Source organism: Phalacrocorax carbo, chromosome Z (genome assembly GCF_963921805.1).
Source record: "Phalacrocorax carbo chromosome Z, bPhaCar2.1, whole genome shotgun sequence".
Classification (NCBI taxonomy): domain Eukaryota; kingdom Metazoa; phylum Chordata; class Aves; order Suliformes; family Phalacrocoracidae; genus Phalacrocorax; species Phalacrocorax carbo.
In genome coordinates, this window is record NC_087548.1 from 52,695,455 (window position 1) to 52,708,033 (window position 12,579).

At 40.6% G+C, this 12,579-nt stretch overlaps 1 protein-coding gene across 5 annotated transcripts in view; it reads right to left on the minus strand.

The window, feature by feature from the left end:
- Positions 1-1,041: 1,041 nt before the first annotated feature.
- ZNF462 (zinc finger protein 462) overlaps positions 1,042-12,579 on the minus strand; it is a 93,375-nt gene continuing 81,837 nt past the window's right edge. For all 5 annotated transcript variants that reach the window (XM_064439059.1, XM_064439063.1, XM_064439062.1 and 2 more), the window contains 4 exons: positions 12,355-12,578; positions 9,815-9,947; positions 4,984-5,098; positions 1,042-3,776 (listed from right to left, as the gene is read on the minus strand). In XM_064439059.1, the coding sequence (XP_064295129.1) occupies positions 3,575-3,776; positions 4,984-5,098; positions 9,815-9,947; positions 12,355-12,578 (674 nt within the window). In that variant the 3' untranslated portion in view covers positions 1,042-3,574. The remainder of the gene's footprint in view (positions 3,777-4,983; positions 5,099-9,814; positions 9,948-12,354; position 12,579) is intronic.

The following is a 12,579-nucleotide window of genomic DNA, read 5'->3' on the forward strand; positions in this document are numbered from 1 at the left end:
CTGAAATCATCCCAAGGTCTTTCATTGCATCAGTTACATAATTCTTGTTAGTGACATACCACTGAGCAACCCTTTCTCTTTTTAAATTGGCAGAAGTGCAGGTTAGCTCTGGGCTAGAACATATAATGTGCAAAATATTTGTAGGTCTCCCTTATGAACAAATGTTCCCAGGGACCACTGAAAAAAGGAAATGTCTTAACAGCCTGAACTGCATGCTTTTCTTTTACTTCTCTGTAAACATAGGATAAGGAAATAAGTATTTTAACAGAGAAATATTTTGACTCTTAGGGAAAAAGGTGGAAGCATGTAAAGCTATCAGCTGATCAAAGCTTTCATACTGTTTAATGTCATATACACTCAGTTGAGATCCAGTTCCAGTACAATCAAAAAGCTACTTAAACTGGAAACAGGATCTGATTAAAACACACCCAGAAAAAAAACCCTGACATCTTCTGAATGTGTGTTTAGCAAAGAAAGATTCCAAGACAACACCACAAGCATCAGTTTAAGTTTTCAATGGAGAAAGAGGAAAAAACGATGCCTCCCGCTCCATCTTACTGGGCGTATATTCAACTGCAGTTAAGCACAGCCTCAGTGCTGGATCCAGTAGGTCATCAGATACTGGAGTGTACAGTACCCCAACTCATGAAGAGACTGAGTTGATAATCCAAATACCAGCCTGTCTCCATCTATTTTGATCCTTCAAGACAGCCCGCAAAATTCCTTCATTTCTATGTTTGGGTTCAGGAGGAGTCAGCAGACCTTGGCAGTGTGCCCTTGACCTCTAATGTATGTTGGGCTGGTGGTGGATATTCAAGGCATTCTTCAGAGATGTGGTAGACCCTAGAGCCGTGTGAGCTAGGGGAAGTCACTCCCTCCCCCCCGCCTGCAAATCCAAAATTCCCTGTGAAATAGGAGAGGAAAAGGTGTATAGGGAAAAAAGGGTGCTGTGCTGCCTCCCGGAGCTGCCAGTTGCAGAACCAGTCACTTGAACAGACCTACCATCAGAGTAGCCAATACAAAACTACACACACAAGGACACACTCTTAAAAAGTTTTTATTAATTTTCATTGTTTTTTTTTTTTAAAAAAAACAAACCCGTCAGTGCAACAGTTCAGTATCCCCTTCCTATCCCCCATCAGTAAGCAGTAATTTTAAAATCAGGAAATACCGAGTGCTGAAGCCAATGGGTTAGCATTTTGCTATTATTTCCTTCTGTCAAACTCTGAAAAAGTCCTCTGTATAAATTAAACAATGAAAAAAATGTTATTTTCAATTCTACGTCATTACAGTCAACAGAATCATAATAATGCATCTAAAATGTGTGTCCACAATACATCAGGTATACATTTTTGGGAAAAGAATAAAAGGAAAAAAAGTAGGACATTCTAGGCTTGTTAAAAGGATAATGGTCCCATATTTTTTATTAACAGGTTAGCAAAACAAAATCCAATGGATTACAATATTTACATGTTATTTGAAAAATAAAGTAGTGATAAAAGCATGTCACAATCATTATTTCTTTTTTTTTTTTTTTTTTTCTTTTTCATTTTTGGTAACCATTACAAACACCCAATCCAGGTATGGAACTGTTTAAATACATTTGAAATGAGGCCAATTAAAAAACAAATACAGACACAAAATGTGTATTTATACTTGTCCCTCCAATGTGTTTTTCCACGACATTCCCTCCCTACTTCAAAAAACAAAACAAAACAGAACCCAACAAAAAAAAAAATCAAAATAATCCCCCTAACACACAACTGATGAATCCCCAAAAGCAAAACACCATGCTTCTCAAGTAGCACTTATTCCACAAATGCAACATTTTTGCCATCAATTTTATGTGAAGCTCTCTAGGACACCGTTTCCTCAGCAGCTCCCTATTTTCCCCCCTCCCCCTCCCCCAGATCCCCCCCAAAACAAAAAAAACAAACAAAGACACATGCATTTCTAAAACTAGGTTTCAGTCAAGTACTTTCTACTTTTTGGAAAGAAACTCTTTTTTTTTTTTTTTTTTTTTTTTTTTTTGTTCACAATCAGAACATACCATGGGCACAGATCCTGTATTTGTTGCTCAGGCAAAATTCCGGTTGAGTTTGGTAGGCTTTCTACCCAAGAAGTAGTGCAGGATCAGCCACTTAGGTATGCAGGTTCATATTCATTCTACGCTGCTCCCCTCATGCTAAAAGCTAAGGAGGAGGGGAAAAACTTAGCAACTCCATCTTGAATCGAGTAAAAGTAGTTCTCCAGGCTCAATGTCGTATGTAACTATTTCACCTTCGCTTGCAAAAAGATGTTTTAACAGACACCCCTCCCTCCCACCACACCTAAACAAAAAAAAAAACAACACACACACCACAGACGGAAGAAAAAAAAGGCAGCCAATCTTAACGAAAAGTTACTGGTGTGAGACTGATAGATGTTAATATGACAAGCAACAGAACGGTTATGAGGACCTATGTGTTTGGCCCGCGAGCTGCATAGCTGTGCCGTAAGTTTGGTTCTTTAGTTTTTTAAAAAAAGTTAAAACTTCTTTGTTATTTCCATGTTTAAAATTAACAACAACAAAAAGTCCTATTCACAAGATCTAGTCTCCTTTCCCTGTCCCCCCTCGAAAAGAAATACTCATTTTTCATGAGAAACTTAATTGTGCTGTATTTGTAACACCTCAGGCTGATAGAAAATAAACATGGGGCAAACAAAACTGCACAATCAGTCACATGAAATCTATCAAATCCTAAAATTATAACAGAATACTAACAAACAGCTTACCTGGAATAAAGGATGACAATTCACAAACAGTTATCTAGGAATTAAAGTCTCTCTCTCTTTTTTTTTGTTTTTTTTTTTACTAAAATAATTAAAAAAATCACAGTATTTTAAGAAATAAAACCCACACTGGGATTTTAAGCACAATTTGTTTTCCTTTCTTTAAAACTTCTTTTCTTCCTCCATTCACCACCTTGCCCAGCAGTCTCTCTACATTTAACCACAACAACAACAGGTAGTACTGACAAATGCAGAGATCTCCCTTGGTTAATTCTGAGGTACTAGGAAACAGGTGACTGTTTTAAGCAAAGCAGTTTCTGTTTTGTTTTTGTTTTCCTTTTTTTTTTTTTTTTCTCTTTTTTTTTCTTTTCTAAAGCAGTTGCATTCAGTCTGGAAAAGCATTATGTATTAAAACTAGAAAAACGCACACAAATTTGTGCGTTGAAAAGTTGTCCCCCCCACTTCTTCCATGCTCACGACGCTTCCATCCACAAACAATCCAAGTCTCCACTGCAAAGCACGATGTGTAATGTAGGAATACGGGGAGTTGCTTCATTAGTCCAAGATGAATGTAACTTCCCATTGTCAAGATCCAGAAGAAAAGATGCAGTGATGTAATGGAGCCACTTATTCCATCACTTAAATAACTTTAATATACACACACTCACACAGGTACCAGTGCTTTGAAAATAGATCATTCAGTCCTAAAAGCAGCTTTATATCTTCCTTCTGCCCACCCCACCCACCCACCCCACCCCGTTCATCACTGTTCAAGTACGTTGATTAGAATCACACCAAATGCTTATTCGTTTTTGGCCTCTGAGTTGTCTTGGAGAGGTTTGTCAGCAGCTACCACGCTGGCTGCTGTTTCACTGTTGTGGGAATAGTCCACCACCATTTTCTCAATGCCTTCTTTTTCTTCTGGCAGTGTGCTAACAGTTTCTTCTATGTCCTCCTTTGGCTGGCTGTCCTCACTGGTCCTGTGCTTGCTTTCATTCAGTGCCCTGGAAAACCAGGCGGCAGAAAACAGAAACACAGTTGATACAGAGAACAGCAAAGTCAATCTGTGTGTGTCACACGAGGTTGAAAAACACATCACTTTCTAAGAAGGTAGATGCAAGCAGCCACACCATTGCCACCTCATGCTCTAAAGGAGAGGCAGTGGAATGAAGCTACCAGTGGGACCCATGGCATTCTATAGTGCTCTACACTAGGACAGATATGAGATCAGAGGGAAGAACCCCAATTCTGACTTTTAAAAGTTTATTCTCCTTTCCCCAGTCCCTTGTAAACAAGATTTACAAGTGCCAAACAAGGGCATAGGAAAAGAGTACTCCCAAAGAGTTAACGATCCAATAAAACTTTCTATAGGTTGCAACGTTTCAAGTATTCATATTTAGGCAGACAAGATTAAGGGAAGTAATATTTCTCATCCCATGACAGTTAAGCTGCAATATTGTATTCAAATGTCTTCCATACGTCAGCAAACTTGAATGAAACCTACTCTTTGAAGAAACTCTGGTCGACAAAGAGATCTCCGCTACCAACAAGATCTTCATCAACAGAAGGAAAATGATTGTTCCAGAGATGCCTGTCTTATCTATGAAACATATAATTCTACAGCATGCAAACTGGTATAGAAAGGCACAGATCTGCACTATAAAGATGAACTAGTGAACTTTACCATGCACACTGTAGGAGGAGTTAATTCAGGCTGATTTTACTTCCTTTGAAGGTCTTGACATTTCTCTACACGTAATTCTTTGCACTATGTAAGTTTAGCTGCAAGTGTGCGAAAGGGATATAAAAATACAGAGGAAAAAACCTCCAGTTCCTTCCTAGAACATTCTGTATAATTTTCTGCCATTTTTATGCTGCTTTGCTGGCAAGCAAAATCAACAGTACACTCATGTAAAGTTAATCCTGGACAAGTGGTATTCACCTTGGGACAATCTTAAGTTTTAGAATCACAGTTAAATCCTACAGTCTACAGCCACCCTAGGCATAAGAGTTAAAAAGGCTGAACAGGACCTCACCATGCAGAGACATCTGACGGCTCTATCCACACTTGTGATAGACAGAATTGTTCTTCATAGAACTGTGTTTGCCTTCATCACAGGGCTTCTTGGGAGGCGAGGAATGGGTGAGGGGAATGCACAGAGATCTGCTGTTACCTATGGATGCTTGGCAAAGGAATGTAAACCAACTTACATGCCATGTCTCAGCACGTGCCGCTCCCACTCAGAGCCTTCCGTAAATGACCGGCCACAGAACTCACACGGGAAGCGTTTCTCTGGAGCACCGCTGTCAGGAAACATCATGGGATCTGGAAAATGTCAGCATAGCCCATTAATTCATCATAAGTGCCAGGGCAAGAAGTGACCGCTGTGATCCTACTCTGATCCCTTCTGCTGCACTTTCTCATGCCTAAGAAGCAAAAGTAATTAGCTACCAAATAACCGTGCTTGTGAAAATGCAACTCACCCAAAGCAAAGTGACACTGCAAGCATCAAATCCTATCCTAAGTCTTACAGCACCTCTGCCAATAAGGGTAACCAGTTACTACTCCCTGTTCCTGTATTTCCACAAATGAAGAAACTGCAGACTTTTAATTCAAAACCACAGCTGAGAAGTTTATGGCTGAAACCAAAATCAAAGAATCCACTGGAGCCCATCAATGATTTTTGAATTAGTAGTATGAATTTTAGAAAACAAAGACTTGGTATATTTTACATGGGATCCTCATAATAAATAGAAATCCCTTCATCGTGAAGTCTCATGGGTTAAGTCCTGCGTTTTAACTGCATAGGTGTTTCATCCCATCCTAATTTTTTATACAAAGTGTTTGGGGCCTCATTTGCAGAAGTGTCAAGCACCTAGTAATACGAGTGAAGCCACTGGCAGCTCAGGGAGCGGTATTTCTGAAAGCCAAGCTCCATGTGAACACAGCCAGCTTTAACAAAAGATGAAACATTTTCTCACAAATTAAGAAGATCACCACACAAGCCATTAAAAATAATTGCATGGACTATCTGACTTGATTCTTTTGCTGGAAATGAGACAGCACCATCTGCTAGAGCATTAATTCCTTACCAGGGATTATCTTAAGCAAGAAATCAACAGAATGTCTTTCTGACTCCTCCCAAACTACATAATAAAAGGGATTTTGCTTCATTTTGGTTCTGATCCCTGCTCACTTGATTTCTGCACTCTCAGATTTACTCTGTTCAAGATCAGCCTATGAACTTTTAAATTGCCCACACGTTCCTATTATCTGTATGTAAGTCCTTTAAATGTATTTTAGTGACACATTTCTCACTAGTTAGCCTTCACAAAAGTTCTGTATGGAATGGTTCTTAATTTTTTGCCTCCTCCCCCTGAAAGAAAAAAAAACCACTTTGTATTACTTACTGTCAGTGACTTATTACACAGTTAAATCTCACAAAGTAAGGTGCTGTGTCAAGACGAACACCAGAAAGTAAATCAATGCCATTAGTTCAGTTTACATCTGGATTTTATACCTTATGTGTGGTATGAATTTATAAACACACCACAACACAGACTAGTCATAGTACAGGGACAAATATTTACAGAGGGTACAGTTTTAGAGGCAAATGCTGCTGTTCTGTAAGAGAACATACCTACCGTATAATACACAATAGGAAGTTTAATCTGGGCCTCTGCAGAGAGGAGATACACAACATAGAGGCTGTTTTGCTTAAATAGGGAGGAGTTTGGGTTGTTCAGCCGTGAGAAGAGAAGGCTCCAAGAAGACCTTGTTGTGGCTTTTCAATTCTTAAAGGGGTCTTATGAGAAAGATGGAGAGAGACTTTTTACCAGGGCCTGCAGTGACGGTACATGGGGCAATGTCTTTAAACTGAAAGAGGGCAGGTTTAGATTGTACATAAGGAAGAAATTTTTTAAGATGAGAGTGTTGAAACACTGGAACAGGTTGCCCGGAGAAGGTGTGGATGCCCCATCTTTAGATGTGTTCACGGTCGGGTTGGACAGGGCTTTAAGAAACCTTATCTAATGAAAGATGTCTCCACCCATGGCAGGGGCGTTGGGACTGCATGATCTTTCAAGGTCCTTTCCAACCCAAACAAGTCTGTGATTTATACTTGCAACTCCCATCAAGATTAGAAAGTGCTACTCTAGTAAATCTATCACCTCTTCAGAAAACACTATCTTGTTCACCCTACTTCCCAATCAGTTTTGCTTCTAGGGCTGTGGATTTGTACTGCTTCCTTGGAGGAATATCAGAAGCTGCTCCTCTCTGGGCCTGCAGATGAGAGGTAACAGAGTGCACAGGCAACTGACCTCTGAGGTTTTCCTCCATCACATATGCACTCATGGACATTTATTTTTGTCTACTGTGGAAAAACATCTCTTGATTCCAGTTTCTGCTAAGACCAAGGCATAAACGTCTGTGAAGACAGTTCCTCTGGGATGCAGTCCCTACGAGGGCAAGCTGTTCTAGGCACCTGTTTGACTCATGGGAAGAAATCCTGGCTCTGCTGAAGTCACAGACTTCAGGGGGTTCAGACAGCACTTGCTTCCAGATACTCTGAGCACACAGAGGGTCTCTCAGCAAATCCCAATTCCTGCTAACACCATACAGGCTAGAATTGTCAAAAGCACCCGAGTGCCATACAGGATTACACTATCTGATGTGGTTTGAAAGCTGTGATGGCATTAACCACTGCGACAGGCTATATTTAAGACCATAGGTCTGGTCCTCTGCTAACAGGGAAAACCATTTCTGTTTTAGAACTATCTTCTGAAAATCCATAGGGAGATGTCAGCATCCAACTCAGCATCCAATCACGCCTTCAGTTTCCTTCTAACTGGCATCATTTTTCAAAAGCATACCTTGCATCTTGCATCTTACAGTGGTAACCCACAACTTGTCTAGAAAAATATAGTCACTACAGCTGGATCTTTTCTAAATACCCTTGCTGTAGTAGGCAAAAGGGCTTTCTGCATTTTCTAGCTATTTTAGTAAAATATATTACAAATGGTAACACATTAAAAAGGAGGAAAAAATAACAATGGTGAAACATTGGCCCTATAGGCCTGTTAAGGAAGAATAGCTGCAAAACAAACTTGGAAATATGTGTAATTTTTTTAGACTGGTCATGTGAACAAGAATGCAGAAATCATTTTAGCCAGTTACAGATTAAAAACCCACAGATACAGGTGAAAAAAAGTACAAAATAAAAATTGGAATTATTAAGACACCATCCCTTGCTTAACTATTGATCACATGAGACATGGGGGTAACACTTATTATCCTGCAAATTAAAAACTCCATCATAGAAAGGGATATTTTCACATTTTCATAGCGTAAAGGCTAAAACCAATTTAAACAATGAATTTCACCTTGGGCTGTCCCCCTCCCCGTGGTGCATTTATAGGGATTTGTAAGGCTTGGCAGATAGCACCTTCTTCTTGGTCTAGATACCATGGCTTCCAAGGTCATTTCAGCACCTGTGCTTGTATGTAATGCTAAGGTAAATCCTCACAAGGACAGCATCCCCCGCTAGCTATGGGTCTATACAAAACATTAATCAGCCTGCTACATCTGCAACTAAGGTGAGCTGGTCCTTTAGTCAAAACATTGCACAATCACTGTTCCAGCCTTGAAGCTCTGAGGGTCAAAGCTGTCCCCAGACAGACACCCAAGCATGTTTCCCCACAAGTTACTAATGTTGAACTTTGAAACACATATACGACAAACATCCCTTTAGGTCCTCTTCTGATTCTTCTACTGCTCTGCCTAAAATCTTGTGAAGGATATTTTTCATTAAAATGTAAATGGTTTCCTATCCAACTCACTTCTTTTCTCATTTAAATAAAAACCATCACTAGCCACACTTGAAGTGAAGTGCTGGTGGCAAGTGCAGACCAAAGTTATGCTGCGGAGGGACAATAAACAAAAGCCAAGACGCTGGGGTCTTGCTATTAAAAGGTAAGAAGCATGATCTGAGCCCCTCCTGTTCTGTAAACAACCTGTGAATCCAGAAATCAGAATTTTTCAAGGTCTGAAAAGACATAGGGAGACACATTTTCTTTTGTGAACAACTCCCGAGAGAGTTTGAAAGCTGAAAATTCAAGAGGGAAAAGGTAAACTGGTGGTCTATCTTTAGTTAAAGTACACAGAACTTGGCTAACTGCAGTCATCAGCATCAAGAGGGTGGGTGACGCTGGGAATCTGACATTCAAATATCACAGGGCTAAAGAGTTGCAAACATACTGAATTTGACTGATGAATTGTGCACCAGAGCAGACTAGACAACAGAGAGTTTACACCAGATACTGCAATAACCTGGTTTTCATGGGGGAAGGTTGTTGGAAGGGAAGGACAAAAAACCCTTAATTCAATTTACAGAGAACTTACTTTTTCCCTGCTGATCTAACTTCAACCAAACCAAAAGCATTAGGAAGCACATGGCCTAGCCTTGCTGAAGTCTGGGGGATTAGTCTTAGATATTAACTTAGGAACATAATTCAATGCACAATGGTACAGGTGGGGCATGGACCTACACTGGCTTCAGAGCTGCCAACTGCAGCAACTGCAACACGACTGACTCTGTCTGACAAGGAATGCCGCGCACAGAGTTAATAACAGCCCATAAAAAAGTTTGGCCATGAATCCTTCAGCCCTTGCTTGAACAATGCCGAGTGAAAAGCTGAAAACTGGCTACCAAAACAGAAAATCTGACAGACCACTAAAATACTCCACTTACATAGTTTTCCAAGCCCTTATACATGTTATCTGCATGGGGAGATAAGACACAGATGCTATCTGTGTTTTTTCATAGTATGTATTTTCTTAACAGACAGAAAACTTGTAATAAGGATTAGAAACATGAGATTCCCCCAGGAGCAGTGTCTTCACAAAAGCCCCATTCTGCTCTTGCTGGCATGCCTTCATGGCTCTACAGGAATGTGCTGTAGAGTCAACAGCTGACCTTGCTTGGTGGGACTGGTGGTGCATGCTGCAGTGCCAAAAAAAAAAAAAAAAAGAAGCTGCACTGACCTCTCTCTTCAGTCTTGGGGCTTAACTCTTCTTCTTTTTCTTCTTCATCACTGCTGGAGCTCTCTGTTTTCCCCTTCATTTGTTCCAGCTGGTCCAAGTTAACCCGTCCAACCAGCTCAAAATTACGACTCACCTTTCAAAGGAACACTTTTGTCAGCAATCAGTACAATCATCAGCTAAGCAGAACAAGCATCACGTATGCAAAACAAAATCTAGTACACCCCAAAGCCTGCTCAGCTAGAGGTGACATGCAGTTACCTAATCAAGTTAATACTCTATCTTTTCAATAACAGTGATTCTTCTTTTGCTGTTGATTCTGCATTTGCATTTTTGGTTTTCAAAAATTAGTGACATTCAGTAAACCCCCCCATTTCTTCCTGTTTTTGATGTATTAAAACAAACAAAAAATACACAAAATGGAAAACACTAAGTTTTCAGCTTTATATGGGACCATTCAACCACTGTGATCAAATGCTGCTATTGCACTACCTATTCCACACTGAAGGAAAATTCTTTGTGACATTCAGCTTCATTCATGAAAGGATGGGTCTTTTACTAAGAACACGGCTGCTGTGTGCCACATACACTTTCACTCATTAATAACAGATTAATTTTCATTATGAAGGGCTGCAAAGTACTTTGCAAACTGATACACAGGCTATAATGGGAACACTCCACCCAGCAGTCAAATTCAGCTCACCCTAGGGTGATATGCACCAGCTACTTAACAGCTCACAGCAGCAGTATGAAAGGATCAGCTTGGGGCACAGAAGTCAGGAACTCCACCACATCCAACAGAAACAGCAGAGGAGCAGTCCAGATTTACAGTACAGGCGGAGAACGTGGAGCATGACCAGGACACTAGGGCTAATACTTGTTGGATGACAAGTGCCCTCTGAGCTCACTGATCGCTGCTGGGAAGGATTTTGGATTAATCTTTCATGCAAAGACACAGCCTTCCAGCAGCATAGGCACTGAGCCACAGAGGCAGAGAGGATAGAGATGGAGGAATGCGTGCAGTATAACACCTCCTGAAAGATGCTGAATGAAATATCAACACCCACTGACTATTTTTTTATCCCCCCGTGGGAAACAGAATGTGAATGAACCTAAGGAGCATGTGAATTAGACTGCAGTGTATCTCCAAATAGCAAACTATCCTAAATGCGGTGGTGTGCAGATTCCTAGCACTACTCTGTACAGGGAGCTGTGATGAGGTTCTCTGACTTAACACATTACCCACGGAGATTTAAACAAACAAGACCACATGCAAGGCACTTAATTCAACTCAGCTCATGCACAGGAACTCTAAGGTGCAATATATCACTTGGGTCTCTGAGCCCAGAACTTGGACACAAATTAGCGATATAGATTACCAAAGAGAAATGGAGAAAAGATACACTAAACTACTGGCACCATCAGTGCAGATCTGGATTGGAAGGGAGAGCTAAGTAAGGGAATAATCTTCCCAGCCTGTTGCACTGTGTTAAAAGAATGAAGATAGTGCCTCCTGCACGGGCCAAGCGCCTTGCTGTGGTGACTAGGAGGCATGGAGCATCTCATGTACTGGGTGAATTGCAGAAGACTCTCCAGAAGTAATAAAGAAGAGGGCAGATAAGCATAGCAGGCCAACATCGGTTCACAGAGTTTGTTTTTATAAGACAGCCAAATATTTTTTAAGTAAGGAAAGTTTTGCTGGGACTTCTGCTGCTAAAACTGTCAATATAAATGTATTTGGCTGTAAAGAAAGCGTTATTCAGTCCGTGAAGCAGGAGTGAGTTTTTAGTGAGAACCTGAGCAGCTCAGCTCCAACAGGTGGAGGCATCTAGCTGCCTCCCCTGGAAATGTGACAAGGAAGCATTTTTAAGAAATACTGCAAAACACATTGCAGTTCTAGAACTTCAGTGTCTCTCAGCTACACAGCTCACAGTTACAGAAATTGAAAGCTAACAGTCTGTGGAAAGCCTCTAATGACTTCTCAAAGACTGGATCAGGTCTGCACTCAGGCACTCCACAAAAAACTCCAAAGCAGTCTTAACTTAGGACCTGGTTATACTCGCTGTTTATCTTTCTCTTGTTAAATGTAAACGGAGATGTATTGCCCTCTTTGTTATTAAAAAATGCATGGCATGTCATGCTGCTGAAGTTGCCAGAGCAATCTTATGTTTGGAATCTCCTGCCTTTTAGAGAAGCTGAATCACACAGCCTTAATATTGTTTCACAACATTTTTTTTCCCCTCTTTAAATAAACCTAGCGTACACAAGTGCCTTTTCCAGACAATCATACTCTGCATACAACAGTCTGCCAATTCTGATCAATCTGAACAGCTTCAGAAACCCTCAATTTTGAGTTTCTAAAGAGAAAAAGAAATAATAGAAAACAGAGGAAGTGAAGTCCAATAGGGGGTTAGTTTCCAGATTTGGGGAGGGAGAGAAAAAAACCGAACGGCAAGTTGGCTACTGAGAGTTGACATGCAAGTAGACTAATACAGCATTTGCAAGAAGTAGGTTGCTACGAATTAAAACTATTTGGATGTTACCTTGTGCTCATCTCGAAGGTGAGCGTCCAGCTCCTCTGTGTGTTTGGTCTCATAGTAGCAGAGTTGGCATTTATAAGGTTTCAGTTCATTGTGCTTCTCTATGTGCTGCTGCAAGCTCTCATCACTGGAGCAGGTAAAGGTACACTTATCACAGCGGAAAACAACTCCCTGCAAGTACTTTGACAGTTTGGAACGGCAGACTTCAATGGGAACGACCCGCTCTTC